Genomic DNA, 18061 nt, shown 5'->3' with positions numbered 1-18061 from the left:
CACGACCCTAATTATAACCAGACAGTCTGCCGCCCGACTCTCAGTATACTAATCACAAATTTTTGAAATATGACGTTGTTGAAAGGAGTGAGCGACATGACACTTCACAGTACGGACCCGGTCATACGCATTTCATAGTGTGAAAGGGAAACAACTGCACGGAAACAAAACATTTTTGCATTATTGCTAAAAAGATTTTGTTTTTAAATGTGCCAAAGTCGAATGTGCGAAAGATGAGATCCGCCTGTATATATTTTTTGTACTACAATATATTGTGAAATGCGAAAGAATTTATATTAAAGAAAGCTTTTAAGCGTTTCCCGCTCTCTACCAACAGTATGTAAAAGATGTTTTTAAGCATTTACCGCAAACAATGTGTTATTAAGGGACTCCTGGTCCTGGTTCTCTACAAATAACTTAATTTTTACCAAAGTTCTTCTATAACTTTTTGATTGTCAGCATCAATCGAATAATTAATCTTCATTTTCAGATTACCCGACGAATGGCTGGCCGAAAAGGATTTTGTTCCTATCAAGAATGTCCGGATTAGCAGTCTGGGTGCGGCAGCCAAGGATGAGTTGTACGGTGGATTCTGCGCCTCGTATCGCCACCAGCCGCCTCCCGCGGAACCCGCCACTCCCACTCCGGAGTTCCGGATACCCGCCGTTCCCGTTAACGGAATACACAGGGCCGCCAACAGAAAGAACTGTCACAATAATAATTCCAAGACTGATAGCTTAAAAATGAACACTGCCAATTATTCTTTGATGAAATGTAATAATTATCCGTCGAGAAAGAGAGCGATCCATTGCGAGTCGAGTTCGGAGCAGGAGGGAGAGGGGGGAGGGCGGAGGGTCACGGGAGCCGCCAGGAGAAAGCAGGGGAAGCGCCACCGGGAAGATTCCTTCAAGTAGACTCCCCCCGGTAGGTCGGTTTGAGTGAAAACAAGAGACCTTTTGGAAACACCACATTGGCCTTTTTCCGTGTATAAATTAATATCGAGATGCCACTCTGCCTATGCTACGCGTTTGTCGTTTCATTTAGCCGTGTGTATTTCTAAGAGTTCTCCGTATTTAATTTCCGATAAAAAATAGCAGCTCAATCTCTTTGGAAATTTTTGTCATTATTGACTGCCGAATATGTTTAAGTGACTGTACTCACAGATCAATAAGACTGAAATTGTTGTATTATAGGAAATCGAAAATAATTGTTAACATTTTCAATTAAATAAAATAAAAAAAGATTAAGACTTACATTACACGAAGTTATGTTTAGTTGGAGTCATTTTTTGAAATCGGCGTAACTTTAGCGTGTTTTCGATCATCTCTTCTTAAGTAGAATAGTAACTTAACTGGTTGATAACTGCCATGTCTAACAATATACCGTGTTGTGTAACTATGTAAATAGAGAAGACTGTACAGTCGGGGAAGGGGGATTGGGCCGAAGAAGCCCGTTGTATTTAGAGTGACATTATTTTGTATTCATATAGAGATCTCACAATATTCGCGTTTAATTATGATCCGAGTGATTGTATTATTTTATCTGTAATTTTCTTGCACAATGTAATATAATGTAAATTGATTTAAATGAAATTGATGATGTAAAGTGCTTTTTCCCACTGAGTGTCGTGAAGTGATTAGCTCTCGAGTAAGGTAGCGAGGTAGTATTGTACATGTATAGAGGAACAGTTTATATCTACGTTTAGGAGTATATCCGCACGGTCGTGTGTGGTCGGGAGAATATACATATATATATACACAGCCAGCTCTACACAAACACACTGCCAAATTGTGTACAAGTGTTGGATTTATCATTGTATCTGCGCTAGTTTAGGTTGGAACGATTTCGGCAACGCGACATGCGTCATACCGGCCGAGTATTTATTAAGCTTTCTATTTGCCTTTGTCGTAGTGTAGTAGGTTTCTACAATTCCCCTCGTCCGGTGTGATGCCTGTCTGTAGATGTCGCTAGATAATAAGTCCATCTCCGTTGAACTGTGAACAGGATAGGTCTACATTTGCCCCCCCGCAAATACTTCGAATGTCACTGTGCAAAACTCTACAATAACACAATGATTTCAGCCATCATTAATTGAGGTGTATCAGCGTGTATCTACTTAAAAATATATTAAATTACAGACTATTTATAATAAACCTGAAATGTAATAAAAAAATCAAATACAATTTATGTCACTTTGTCTTAAATCACTATAAATATCACACATAAAACATATTTTTAAAAAAATATCCACAAATATAATTAACGATTAATTTTTATTATATTATCAAAAGATATAAATTACCTCTGAAGATTGCCACACAATATAGTAAACCCCTTATAACGTTGAGATAGTTAATGTGTTATCAAAGGGAACTTTATAGGGGGTTAATATTTTTAATTGAATTTCAACCAGCGGAAAAGACTGAAATGTGTCGTTTAAAATTAAAATTCAATTTAAAAACATTAACCCCATATAAAGTTCCCTCCGATACCTATCTCAACGTTATATCGGAGGTTTACTGTAGTTTTTAGTGATTTTAAAACAAAGTTACATTTTAATTATAAAAAACCAAAGATTGAAAAATATAAGAACAAACTACTACTTTAGTATTTGTTACATTTGATAGATTGCAGGTATAGTCTGTATCCAGTCTGACAGATGGCAGTCCACTGATTGTCTTTCACTGCGGACTTTCATGGTTCAAGTTTTGCACTTTTGCATATTGAAGTATTTGACTACGGCGCCATGTAGCCTTTTACACTTTTAGTTAGTTAATGATCGTTTAGTTTTTAATATCAAATATTATTTAAGATACACTTAAATGAACAGACTTAGATGAATTATTATTTTAGTGAAAATTGCATTGTAGTTTTAGTCAATACACTACTCCCTTTTTTTATTACTACAGTAAAAGCACATTAATTTGAACATCTAAATTTTTATAAAAAAAATAGCTTGGAAAAAAGTATTTGGCATTTTATACATAAAACATATTTTTTTTAAAAATCACTAATATTATTAACGATTTATTTTTATTGTTTTATCAAAAGATGTAACTTACCTCTCTAAAATTGCCACACAATATAGTAAACTCCCTTATAACGTTGAGATAGTTAGTTACCGTGTTATCGGAGGGAAAGTTATAGGAGGTTAATGTTTCAAATTGAATTTCAACCAGCGGAAAAGACTGATATGTGTCAATTAAAATACAATTTATAAACAATAACCCCGTATAAAGTTCCGTCCGATACCTATCTCAACGTTACATGGAAGGTTTACTGTAGTTTATATTTGGAAAAAGGTGTTTTTTTCTTGTTCAAACTTAATAGATTGTAATTTGAATCATTTTTCGAATTTTGTTCCTGCCAATTTTTAATTAATGTGCTTTTACTGTATAATGTCATATGGATACCCATTGTATAACCAAATGAAATCAACTACATGTGCGCATTTATTATTGAAAGTTAATTTCTTTGCTTTTTGCTCTTTCCTTTTCCATTTGGTGCCAACTTATATCTAATTTGTATAATACGTATTATAAGTTACGATGACAAACTAAATACATGTAATTTAGGTTATTCATTATACTATCCCATTTCTTTTTCACATGCTTTGTTGAAAAAAGGTTTGATAACACACACACACACACATATATATATATATATATATATATATATATATATATATATCATATATCATCATCATCTCTCTCTTTCTCTCTCTTTCATCTCTCTCTTTCTCTCCCTCTACGTCATCAACACCATGTCCAGAATGCACTAAACATATTTCTTCCTATCCTTTCCTTGTCAGAGTCAAAGTTACGAAAATGTAGACACATTTACACACAGACCAGACATGTGCAATCGAAAATTATACATGCTCAGATATTGAACCCTGTCCACAATAATAGCATGATGCCTTGAATTTTTATGCAATAATACAAATAATACACAATTACATATAAAATGTTAGACACCAATTTTAATATAATTTATACATAATGATTTTCCACCGTTTTTACTGAGGCTGAGTAAATATAAGGAACTACTTATAATTTTTTTTAAATTTGATTAATAACAAAAAAAAGGCATTGTTTATAAGTATTTTGTCATGATCGTAGAACATTACTCATGTCAAATTCACAGGAGAGAGTGCAGTAGGAGCTTTTAAGAGAGAGATTTCTCTTAAAAGTTTCTACTGCACGTCTGATTTAAAATCCCTCTACAAAATGTAAATTACGTATTTTGCTTATTGAAATAATTTGAATCGAGTATTTGGTTTTACTTTGAGAATACATAATAAGAGTTTACAATACTTAGATCTTTCTTACTCAAAAATCTAAAATAAGAAATAAATAAAATAATTAAAATACATACTTATTTTAGGATATGATGTACAAAATAATTTTACCTGTGGATACAGTATTTTTATCACATATATACATACAAAAAAATAAGCATACAGTTTACATTGAAAATCTTCTAAATAAAAGAATATAGATTCAAATGAGAATTATTTTTTATACCTCGAGAAATGTAAATGAGAATTGAAATATAAATCTCATTCTAAACTTTAATTTTGAATATGTAGTTCACTTCCTCTTTCTTGGTTTTTATTATTATGGCAGTAATGTAAATTATATTTGGTATTCTATGATCATGACTAATATTTCAAGCGATGTAACTATGTTTTAAGTAATGGTTTTTATTCCAAACTAGAATATATTATTCGTATTTATTTTTAAAAATAATTAAACTTCATAATTTTCCTTGTTTTTGTGCAATTATTCATGTACACAAAATGTTTAGTGCCATAAATATGTAAATTGTGGGAAAACAATTTGTAATCAAAAATTCGATCTCTCTATTTCCATTACTAGCTGATAATGGTCTAACTAATACTTTCGGTTGTTTAAAAAAATATTTCTTTAGTGCAAATTTATTCGAATAGGTCGCAGTCTAATTTATTTTGTCTAAATCATTATCGGACTGATTATTATTTACTTATTACGACAAACGTATTTTTAATTTCGATCCTTTCTGAATTTACAAAAATGTTTACGAGGATTTGAGAAACAAAATATTTTGCGACAAGGTAGTGAAAATAACGGAAAAATATTTAAAAATATAATCTGTAGATGTCTGTGTATAACCAAAATTTGTTTAAGAGTGCTAAGGATATGTATAGAAGTAATGGTCACTTTATATGATGTGATTCCTAACTTAAGTCGGAATGTACGTTAAGTATTAAGCTCGAAATACCATTATAAGTAGGAAAATATTTTTACTAACGTTTAATTTTCTAAATTTAGGTTTATTCCGATGGTATGATTTGCAAATACCATTTTCCAATATTTCATCTGACCAAATTTCCCCTGTGCTGAATACTCTGCACACATTTCGACTGACATTTAGAAAGATTCAATATAACTAGGAGAAAACACTTGTAAGTACTAGATTCTAGAATTCTTTTGAAAACCATAATGTCATCCTTCATTTCTTATTCAATTTCTCTCTTATTATCAAATGTTATTATATCAAATATCATTATTTTGGCGATCGACTGCAATTAAAATCCATTCAGAATGCAGATATAAACGCTGCCATGTAAAATAATAGTGAATGATGTTTGCTAGCAGCGATATAAATATATATTATGTACATTCCTATTTAAATAATCCTACTCTCAGTCACATAAATCTTCGACAAAGTCTTTGTTAAGAAACATTATCCAATTTATCAGGCGTTTATTTGACAGTTAACTAATTAACTTTTAAAAAATATTTCTAACTTAATTTTCATAACAGTTATTTGTGTGAAAAAGCCTCATCCATGTTCGTATATATTCCTGGATAAAGTTTCCGTGCAAACAAATTTTACATCTAATTTATGTCTGAAAATTGGGTTGAAGGATATGTTTGGTTAGATTCTCAGGGATGGGTACAGGTGAAAGCCGCAGATGGGCACAATACCCAGTGAGAGATGAAAGGGCGCAATGTATCTGATTGATGCACTCCTTAACCTTATTTTTGTAATATCTGAAATATATTAAATAAGGAAACATTTAGTTGTAGTTTCCTTATTGAATACTATTTCAATTAAGATTATGAATGTAAATGAAATGACAAAGAAATACATATTCATTGTTTTTTATTTAAACTTTTTTTTTATTGTAAAAGATTTAACGATTGTGTTTTTCTTTAAGTCGAATGTAAAATATTTTTATTATCCAGCCAATTAAAAAACAAATTAAATATAAATAGCAAATTTAAAAAAAAAATTTTAGTACATACGGTAAAATAACCTAAAATGATAGACGTTGACTCATTTCATAATTCCTTATTTGTCAATAATACAAGCATCGGCTAGACTTAGGAAGGGATTGTATCGTGTAAAGAATAAATTGTGTCGTATCCAATATGTAGATACATTGCGCCTATCGGAGGGTTAAAAAATTCCATTCTCTCATTTACTCAGTAACAAACTGACCCTTGATTTTGTTTCGGTACCTGTTACCTTTGAACAGAATTTAACTCTCATGATAAAATGCTTTAAAAAACTGCATTCGATTGTTGAAATTTGTAAAGAAACTTGTAAATATGCATACGTATTTACAGGTGTATTAGAATGTCACGTGAAGTAGTGCCCTCTCCCGTAGGAAGCTGACTGTCACTTCTCACACTGGTTTAGGATAGCTCGTTTGTTGGCAATACATATTACAAGTGCCTAGTGGACGCAGACGTGTCTCGCAGAGTGGTCTGCGAGAAGTCTCAGCACGGAGAGTGCGGGTGGAGCGGACTTCCTTTGCGGGAATCCCCGCAGTATAGTGTGTTAGCTTAAAGTAGGCAATCCAAAAGGAATATACATAAATGTTCTGTTTATTATGAATGTTCCAGAATATATAATAAAAATTTATGTTGTCACAATCAGCTTACGATGTTCATAGACTTTTAATTATTCAAATATATCTAATTACATATGCTCTCGTTTGAATTGTAGATACATATTCTAATGAAATTGAATACTTTCAAATAATATAGGTATTTTTTCTGCGTGTGTAAATTATCTTTTGATTTAAATGGCTTCTACATGATTGCGTATAATATTTTTCTTTGTGTTTTTTCATCGGGTAAAAGTAACGGACCCATAATTATTTTAATGTGTTTTCATTAAAATGTTTCGGGAAATGAAATTGTAATTTAAGAAATGGAGAAAGAAAAATCTACCTCAATTTATTTATCAAATATTTGGGCTTAATACAAAAGATTTTATTATTCACAGATGTGTTATTTAATTTACTACCATATTCATGTTTATTTTCTTTTTTGTGTATCTTATATCATTTTCTACCTATCACAATTTATTGTATCGTATGAAATATCAAATAAATTCAATTATATTATGACATTTGACTTTTACTTATTTGCCTTCATTATTTGTTGCCACAAAACATTTGTACAAATTTATATTTTATGACGCTTACATACTACTACCAAGCTAATCAAGCTGTTATGCCTAATCAGGTACATGGTATAGAGCCGAGGTGTCAAACTCAAAAGGCAACAAGGGCCGCATAAGGTATTTTGGGTACGCTGGCGGGCCGCATCAAAAAACTCAAAAATCACGTTTTCATTTTTATATAACTTTAAGTGAATAATTTATCATCAAAGACAGTCACATGAGGTCTATTGATCCAACTTAATGATTTTGTAAAAGAATATCGTATGTTCCCGTACAAAAAAAATATTTCAGTGAAGAATGAAAATAAATCAAAAATATAGGTGCAGGCCGCGAGTTTGACATGCTTGGTTTGGAGTATTGTAGACTCACTTAGTAGACGTTAGGAGATGCAACGAAAAACAAGATGGAAACAGCGGCCGATATAAATTTTGCAAGGTTTGTACAGTAAAGATAAAGCTGTGTATCCACTATGATAGCAAATAAGTACGATTGCTACTAGTGGATATGATTGTCATTATAGTGGATACTCAGCTTTAGATTTTCGATGGAGTTTTTAGGCCACACTTTATCTTCAAAATAAAACAACTGAAATAAAATAACAAAAATAATACATGCACTCATTATTACTCTAGATTTATAAACGAAGATATAAGAAGGGAATGTAAGGCTGAACAAGGAATAATTGAAAAGATTAGGAAGAGTTATTTACGGTGGTTTGGACATGTGAAGCGAATGGATAAGGAGAGAATGACTAAGAAAATATATATGGCGAATGTAAGCGGGGAAAAAGAACGAGGACGACCGAAAAAGACTTGGCACGATCAGATTAATCAGAACCTGAAATCTGGCGGCCTCAAAAGTCTGCGTCATCGGAGGGCATGTATGACTAGATGTATGGATGTAAGGAGGCGAGGAGTGTATGTCGGGACAGAAGAGTGTGGCGTTCCATCTTTTCTGCCTACCGTACGTTTCTGGCGTGATGGTAGTAGTAGTAGTAGTAGTAGATTTATAAATTGTAGCTGGGATATTTAAAAACAATAAATTAGGGTAAGAGTACCCACAAGTCAGCAATTTTTAAGATGCTTCAAAATGAACATCATGTGTATTAAAAATAAAATGCAATCGTATTGCGCACAGCTAGAGTTTGTAAAACAGCTTTAAAGAAAAAGCATATGTATATAGATTAGAGGTGGGTCTGGTAATTCAGAAGATCTACAGCAGTGGTTCTTTTCAATCTTTTGTTGGAAAAGTTATGTCAGCAAGAGGAGAGACCCTGAGAAAACAGATACAAGATCGCTGGGATTTTTTTAAAAACAGGAAACCTCATTTTCTTCTTAAAAATTTTCCTGGTGGTTTTTTTTTATTCATCATTCGCTCATTTACTTTTGCAAATCATATATCGCTTACTCCTTTCAATAACGTCATATAAAAAAAATGGTCAATTTTCAATTTTGCATGTTTTCGGAATGCCCAGAAAATGTACTATATCCGAGCAAAAGTGGCCTATTTTTAACATAATATTTACCCGCTACAGGGCAGAAAGTGTTGTTTTTGCATTTTGAAGAAAAGGTATCGTTTAATTATTTTTTTAAATATACTAAATATTTTTTAAATGTAGAAAAAACATTCAGGTTTTACCTAAAAAGATCAGTTGCACAGTAAAAAGTTAATTATTAATACAATTAGTGGCTTGATATTTATTTTTAATACATTTTACTATATTTTTAAAGCTTTAAAATGATCTCCTGAAAAATCAAATCTCTTGATATATGACATTGTTGAAAGGAGTGAGCGATATGTCGTAATTATTGCAAAAAAGTAAATAGATGAATCTTACTTTTCCTAAAAAGAATACAGTGATTTTTTCAGCTCCTCATTATGCTCTACAATTTCTGAATTCTAAATCAATGATTCGTGTTTAGGAGTGCAGGCTTATAAAAAAAACAATGACTCAATATAATATCAGTTAATTGATTAATCTAAAATCAGTAAGCAAGTGAATGGGTCAAAATTGGGAATCGATCACTCAATATCTTTAGGATCTAGTTTACCAGTAAATCATGTGTATTTTCATTAATTTTTAAAAAATATTGTGTTTCATGCTATAGAAATAACATTGCGCAATAATAACATAAAAACGTTTTGGTTCGCCTCCGTAGTGTAATGGTCAACACGCTCGGCTACCGTTCTGGAGGTCCCGGGTTTGATTCCCAGGGAAGGTAAAATAAATTTAAGTGATTTTTTCGCTGTACTATTTATTCAATTTTACCTGAAGCGGAGGGCTGATCACCTTTACTTCATGTGTAAACGATCAAGATAACACTGCGTTTGTATTACGCAGTGCCCTATGCACCACTGGGGAGCGGATAAGGGTTTTAAATTAAATTAAAATAATAACATTAGTGACACCTAGCAACAAAAATTGCAACCACAATGGTTCCGATCTCGGATAACCATTTTTCACTAAGCTTTGACTATACACCCATAGATGGCTAGCCATCTGTCTAGTCTAGACAGCGGCAAATTTAACATTTAAATAGAAGAGATTTTTTTTGGTAAAATTTCAATGAAATTAATAATAAGTGAATTAATAATTAATAATATTAAAATGTGAAAATCCATTCCAAAAGTTGTTCCGGACGGTTAAGGACCGCGATGCCTTTGCCAGAGTGATCGTCAACGTTGGAGGGACCTGACAGAGCACAACTTGAAGAAGAAGAAACTCATTCCAGACTCTCAGGCGAAAGATTATAAACACTTTTTTATGAAGTGTTATTTATTTATAAAACTTCCTGCACAGAATATGAACATTGACGGCCTTATTGTTAAGAAGCAATATCTCCCTACCAACCAAAAATAGATTAGCCATGCTGGTCAAACTTTCACATGTGTTTGAAATAAGTTGGCAGATATATAAATGAAAAAGAAAAAGAAAACGTGAATTACAATAAATTCAATGAATGATCAAATAATGAATCATTTTCAGACGGGAGGAATATCTAATTTAACATACTCAACCTATAAAGGATTGTATTAGACTCGTTTTATGTTTATAACAGCTGATATAATCAATATTTTTATTTATTTTCTTTTGTAAAATTCACCTTCGTAAAAAAGTTGTTTTCGTAAGTTGGCAACGAATGACGTCACAGAAACGAATCACTACTACTATTTCAGCTCTATAAAGCACATACATACAGGGATACGCCCCACAACACACCCGATGACGTATGTTTTATTACGTATAGCGGTGTTCGTTTTTCGTTTTATTAAAATATCTAAAGTTTAAACCTTCATATCTCCCTTATTTATCTACAGATTTCAACGAGAATCGTACCGATAGTCTTGTGATTTTTCAAATTAATTTATTAGCTAATAATAGCACACCATGAGAAAAATCCATTACAGCATTGTGTATTAATTAAATTAATGAAAACAAAGAAGGCAAAACGAGTAAGATCAGGTAAAAAGTTGAAGTGGCAGAGATATATAGGTAAGACACTAACCATAAAATTAAACAACATAGGTAAATATAATAAATATTTAATAAAAATTGAACAGAACTGTTTACGGGAAGAGATGCTGAGTGAGAAATAGGATTTGAAATAAATAATTTTTAAGATTGGATTATCCAGATATATTATATTAAGCATGAACAGAAAGGACTGGATCAAACAATTTTAAATCTAAAGATTTTTGATATTGACATTTATCGAAAGATGGATATTATTAATTTAAATTTTACTTGGTAAATATCACTATTTCTTAAAATCTATTTGATTTAATGCATTCCGCATCATTTTCAAACACGGTGTTTAAAACTGATCCGGAATTATCTTTTTTTGTATTACTAAATAGAAATTTTTTGTACTTGTATTTATATTATATTGTGAAATGCAAAAGAACAAAAAAAGCATCGTGACAAGTGTCGAATAGATATAATTAGAATAGACATTCGTTTGAAAATGCCATAACTAGGCGAAACAATCGTCACAATATAATTTTTTTATGTGTTTTTGTTAATAAAATACAACTTAGACTAAAAAAAATTTCTGTGTTTGACATAAAAATTAATACATAAATGTCGAATAGATTTTAAGAAACTGCGTAAAACTTCATTAAAAATGGCTGGACTTAATTAAAAATGCATATCTATTTTTAATTTAACACCAAGTGGCTGCCGTATGAATTAATCAAATTATGATAGATAAATATTTTAGAAAAAAGGCCGAATTAACAGGTTTTCACTGTGAGCCTTTACTCTGTACTAATACGTAAAGTTTACAGATCCTTAATTAGAAAAACTTAAATAGTTCTTAGGTTGAATTCTTTCTAATTTTATAGATGGAATATTTGGGAAGAGGGGTGATTTTTCGTTCAAATTTCATACGTACAATTTCCTTTATCTTTATCCCATATCCGCTCACTCTTGAGGATCATGTGGTGTCCACTTCCTGCAAAATTTGCCGACGGAAGGATTGACAGAGAACGTTCTGGGCAGCGAACATGGGGACGCGCAGCGAACAGCTTATATTCATCCTAAAATTCAATAACTCTCAAACCAATAAGACAAAACATATTGACAAATTGACAAAAAATGTAAGATCAAATATTACTCAATAAATATAAATTTAAAATACATGAAAAAAACATTTCTTTAATTTTATTCGTAGTATGAAATATACAAAAATACACTTATAAAAAAATATCAGAACCATCCTAAAATTTTATTTTCAAACATATTATCGTAGAATTGAAATAAATATTGATTCATAATGTAAATATATTTTAATTGAAAAATTGTCAAATTTGTATATTGCTTCATTAATTGATTATGACACCTTAAAGTTGGGCGTCTTAAAAACATGTTTTTCAAACAATTTGTAGTGAAATTTCAAATTTGAAATTTAAAAAAACACTCATTTAATGCATTTTGATTTTTTTTTTAAATATATTTTTTTATCTTCTTGCACCAAACAATATTTTTTTTTCTATATTAAGACAGAATTTTTTAATTGTTGGGTAATATATCCAAAATAAAACACGGTTCGTTGGATTTAATTCTATATTTATTTATGTATATGTTAATACGTGACGTGTTTCGTCTTCTTAGGACATTATCAAACACATTGGGCTGCATTGACATTATCAAACACATTGAGTGTTTGATAATGTCCTAAGAAGACGAAACGCGTCATGTATTAACATATACATAAATAAATGTAGAATTCAATCCAACGAACCTTGTTTTATTTTGGATATATTACCCAACAATTCAATATGAAATTCTACCAACTGTCTGCAGTTACAATAAACATTTTTTTAATGCAGCTGAAGATTTTTTTATAATATTTTTTTTAACACTTAACTATAAATATTTCAAAAAATTCACTTAACTTTTAATTACTAGCGAATTTCGACATAAGTTGGATATTGTGTTTTTTTGTAAGAAATAAGTTTTGTTTGAGGAACAGAAATAAAATTGTGCTCATACATGCGCCAATTGAAAATGTTTTTTTTTCCAGAAAAAAGACAACATCCTATCAATGTGCGGGTGCAATATATATTTTTTAAAGCGATAAATAAAATTTTATTTTCGTTTGATATTCATGAATGATTTATTTCCAATAAGCACAATATATTTTCACGTATTATACCAATAACAATTTAATTTAAATAAATTTTAACCAAAAGAAGTGTATTTTCAAAAAGTTTATGATGATCTATAATTCAACTTCGAATAAAAATATAAAAATGTTTTGTATATATTGATTGAGTAATAATTTATATTAATTGAGTAATGTTTCTTTAAAATTAGTTGTCAATATTCTTATTGGTTTCAAAGTTATAAACAAAGTCAATAAGCTGTTCGCCTCGTTGTACGGCGGGTACCTGATGCCTTGTAAAAGAAAAGTTCGATAAAGCTCTCGGGAGTGATGCGGAATACCGACAAACTTAATTTGCTTAGCCAACTGGATTGCCTTTTATTGGCAACGGTTGTGACCGAGGGTTGCTATGTCCAATTCCTTATTGCCATGTTCCACAAGGAGTCAAACCTCCGTCCGTTTAAAATTTGTCGTAGATTTTTACCACAAACTAAGTAGGTACAAATGTACAAGTCTGTTAAAGATCTCTGTAAGATGCTATGGTTCACAGCTGTATGAGAGAAAAAGTTACTGAGTGTAAAAAAACACTAACTAACCATCATGCCGCTTCCCGTAGGGGAAGGCAGAGAGAATAGAATGCCACATCAATCAATCTGTCTTTGCAAACAACCCTCGCCTCTTATATTATTATATTAGACACTCTCTATCCTCGCTAGGTATAAAATTGACAACGTAGTAAAAAGATTCATAATATTTTTAGCATGTACAAATCTCTTTTTCATAAATGTGGGTTTGTCCACTGTCTGAGTTATTTTAATTTGAGTTATCTGTAGTAATATCTCAACATGGATGAAGTAAAATATGTAGAGATCTGAGTAAAAAAACCCCTAAAACATTAACATTCACCAATTATACCCATGAGTAGAATTAAAGAATGTACACGTGTGTAAAGTGATCACTTGACCAAGCCTATGACGGTCGTAAGCCCTGTAAATGCCCATAAATGACTTCCATATTCTTCATTATCTATGTTGAAATGTCAAAAATAACTCCTAAGCGGAGATAATCCAGATTTGTGAACTAGTATTTGGACACCTCCGCCTCCGTAGTGTAGCGGTCAGCACGCTTGGCTACCGTACTGGAGGTTCCGGGTTCGATTCCCAGGGGGGGTCAGATAAACATAAGTGATTTTTTCACTGTAATATTTATTCAATGTTACCCTGGACTGGTACCTGAAGCGGAGGGCTGATCACCTTTCCATCATGTGTTAACGATCAAGATAACACGGCATTTATATGATGCAGTGCCCTATGCACCGTTGGGTGCAGATGAGTATTGAAGAGGAACTTATCCAGTTATTGCACCATGATTAACAATAAATATGGGAGTCGAACACTGCAATATATCGTTCCGAACATTTTTAATTTGTTGCCGACGGATGTTAGAGGTCAAAATAAAATATGGAACAAAGGCAAAATAAAGGAATGGGTAAACGATCAAGAGTTATTTTTATGAAAATTGTAAAATGTTTATATTCTTAATTTTTTATCTTTTTTGTGTCTATATTAGGTTAAAATCGTTAAAAACAATAAAAAATGTATAAAAAAAGAACTCCACCGACAAGACACACAAGGTGGCTTGGTGGGTCTCTGCCAAAAAGAATGTTTTAAATATGTTTAAATTGTGATTTAAATAAATGTATACAAATTAAAGAATTAAAAAAAAAATTAAAAAAGATTTTAATCTTATTTATCCAAAAATACATATTGAACTAGTTAAATATCTAACGAGGAATCTGATTATGAGTGACAATTTACTTAATTTAAATTAATTTACTACTACTTTCACGTTTTTAAGCCTTAAATTAATTGTTCGCTATTAAAGCCTTGATAAATAACTGCGTTTGTGAAGATTGAAGAGATTTGTGAAGATCAAGATAACACCGCGTTTAAATGATACAGTGCCCTACGCAAAATCGGGCACGGATGAGGGCTTGAAGAAGAAGAGAAGAAGAATTTGGACACACTCAAAATGGCGTCGGCTGAGATTATTCATATTTCAATTATGTCGCCTTATTGCATCAGCCACTTTTTCACTCATATCAGAAAGAAGAAAAAAATCTAAAAACAATGCAAGCGGCGGAGAATGCGAAATACGATCATGTAGTTACTTCTCTAAGCTGGACCACATGCGATAAAATAAGTGCCAGAGCGCAAAGGCGTTGGGCACTGATTACATTGTACCTACACTCGGTATGTGGAGCGAAAATAATATTACTTATAAGATGAAATGCCTCTTGAAACACGAACCGAGGCAGGTTTGATTTTAAAATGTTTACGCTACCGTGCAATGCCAAAGAACAATAGCATATTATCATTAGGGTGTACGCTGGACTTGCAACTACTAAACAAATCAGCCCAGCCAGTGGACCCATGCGTTAGCATACTTTGTTGCAGTATTCTAACGACTTCCAGCGCTTTGGTTCTGCAAAGTTCATTTGCAAACTATTGACCCTTATCAGGGTATTGACCCAAACCTTCGAACCTTGCGAACATTGCGAACCTTGCAACCAATGGTGCATGGGGCACTGCATCAATCAAATCGTTTACGAGAGGCGTGCCTTCCATATAGACAGAAAAGCAGTGCCTATCCTAACCTGTCCGCCTCCGTAGTGTAATGGTCAGCACGCTCGGCTACCGTTCTCGAAGTCCCGGGTTCGATTCCCAGGGGGGGGTCAAATAAATATAAGTGATTTTTTCACTCTAATATTTATTCATATTATCCTGGACTGGTACCTGAAGCGGAGGGCTTATCACCTTTCCTTCGTGTGTTAACGATCAAGATAACACTGTGTTTATGTAATGCAGTGCCCTATGCACCATTGGGGTGCGGATAAGGGTTTGAATTGAATCCTAACTTACCCGCGTGAAATATTAAAACGCAATCAGTACCTACCCTACCTTACTAAGTACATAATACCAGCTTACCTTACTACCCACCTCTACTGCCTACCCTAGTAAGTAGTACTTAATCTACCTTACTAGTGGGGAAGAAAACGAAGGAGACAATGGTATGTGCATGTGAGGAGAATGGAACCATCCAGACTCACCCACGTCGCATTGCATGGCCAACCCCAATGTAGACGACTCCCGGGGAGACCACCAAAGAGATGGATTGACACAGCTGGTAATCAACATCGCAGTAGGATAATCCCTCTAAAAAACAGGCCACAAGGCCTACACCAAGAAGAAGAAGAAGAGGAAGAAAGTGGTCAGGTCAGGTGTTGGAATAATCGGCGGGTATGTACGGGGAGATGCACGAATGTGGAAGAGGCAAAGATTGTTTGCAAATACAAATTGGTGTGGTGTTCTATTCTTTCTGCCTACCCCCGTGGAGAAGGTTAATTGGTTAGTTATTAGCAAGGTGATCAGGCATACGCTTCGAATACCAGTCTGAGGTAATTAATAATTAAATAAATATAACAGTGAAAAAAAGTTTTTTTTACTCCTTGGGAATCGAACCAGGGACCTCCAGCATGGTAGCCATATGTGCTAACCACTACACTATAGAAGCGGACAAATAATTTTACACATATTTTTATTTATTTATATTTTTTGGAAGTTCGTAATTAGTGACTTTTGTCAGCTTCCATAGTATAGTGGTTAGCACATTTGGCTATCATACTGAAGATCCCGGGTTCGATCCCCAGGGGGGTCAAAATAAATATAAGTGTTTTTTTACCTCCAATATTTATTAAATGTTAAAATTAACTTTTCTATAAAGGCATGATGCATCATGCTATGTATTATAATACGTAGCGCCGTAGACAGCTACAATGGCGTAGTCGGATAGGCGCTCGACTGCGGAACTGACGTCGCGGGCTCGATTTCCGCCTATTGCTAAATTATTATTTGTTTTCTATTGGTCTAAGTTTTTGTGACGTATTTTCAACAACTACTAATACTACTTCTGACCTTTATCCGCAGCTAATGGTGCATAGGGCACTGCATCAAATTGATGGAACGTTAATTAGCTTGTTTATTATTTGAAGGCAAGGCGATCAGTTGTGCGCTTCAGGGACCAGTCCACGGTAATATTGAATTGATATCAGAGTGAAAAATCACTTATATTTATTTGAGCGCTTTCTGGGAATTGAACCCGGGACCTCCAGCACTGTAGACGGGCGTGCTGACCATTACACTACCAAAGCGGACAGTTTTTTTTACCTTGCTTTAAAATTCTAGATCAAAAATTGGCCTAGTTCAAATTAAATTACGAAACGCATGTGGTAACATTCCGCCCACTCCTTTCAAAAACGTCATAAATCCAAAATCGTCAATTTTCAGTTGTGCATGTTTTCGGAATGCCTAGAAAATTTACTATATCCCAGCAAAACCGGCATATTTTTAACTTAATATTTACCCGCTACAGGGCAGAAAATGTTGTTTTTGCATTTTTAAGAAAAGGTATTGTTTAATTACTTTTTTAAATGTACTAAATATTTTTCAAATGGAGAAAAAACATTCAGGTTTTACCTAAAAAGATCTGTTGCACAGTAAAAAGTTCAATAAGTGGCTTGATATTATATTTTTAATACATTGTATTATATTTTTAAACTTTAAAAACGTTCTCCTGAAAAAGTTTTTTGATTTATGACGTTCTTGAAAGGAGTAAGCGATTTATTATTACACATGCTACCCTGAGAGACACCTGAAATTTAATCATTTCATGCAATTTGATTAAGATAACTCGATACTTCTATGCTTCTTTGTGTGATAAGGAAAGGGAGAATAAGAAATATAAATTGATAAAAATATCAACTTAACAATTTGATATTTGTTTATCTAATATACAGTACGAATGCTTTATCATTTCACTTCGCAAAAACACCATGCAGACATTCTTATGTTGTTCTCTTGGAAAATGAAATTCGACTCCCGCTATTTAATATCAGCACTATTATAAATAATATTATAAAGACAATCGAATTTAAA

General features: G+C 32.6%; 1 protein-coding gene across 3 annotated transcripts in view; it reads left to right on the top strand.

Annotated features, from left to right (window-relative positions):
- Nucleotides 1-7405, top strand: part of jing (AE binding protein 2 jing) — a 141815-nt gene extending 134410 nt beyond the window's left edge. For all 3 annotated transcript variants that reach the window (XM_088270097.1, XM_088270096.1, XM_088270098.1), the window contains exon 6: nt 491-7405. In XM_088270097.1, the coding sequence (XP_088126223.1) occupies nt 491-914 (424 nt within the window). In that variant the 3' untranslated portion in view covers nt 915-7405. The remainder of the gene's footprint in view (nt 1-490) is intronic.
- The last annotated feature ends 10656 nt before the right edge of the window (nt 7406-18061 follow it).

Source organism: Brachycentrus maculatus, unplaced genomic scaffold (genome assembly GCF_059751285.1).
Source record: "Brachycentrus maculatus isolate JH-2025_06_01 unplaced genomic scaffold, ASM5975128v1 h1tg000370l, whole genome shotgun sequence".
Lineage (NCBI taxonomy): Eukaryota > Metazoa > Arthropoda > Insecta > Trichoptera > Brachycentridae > Brachycentrus > Brachycentrus maculatus.
The sequence above is the reverse complement of the archived record's forward strand: the minus strand, read 5'-3'. Positions and strand labels throughout refer to the sequence as shown.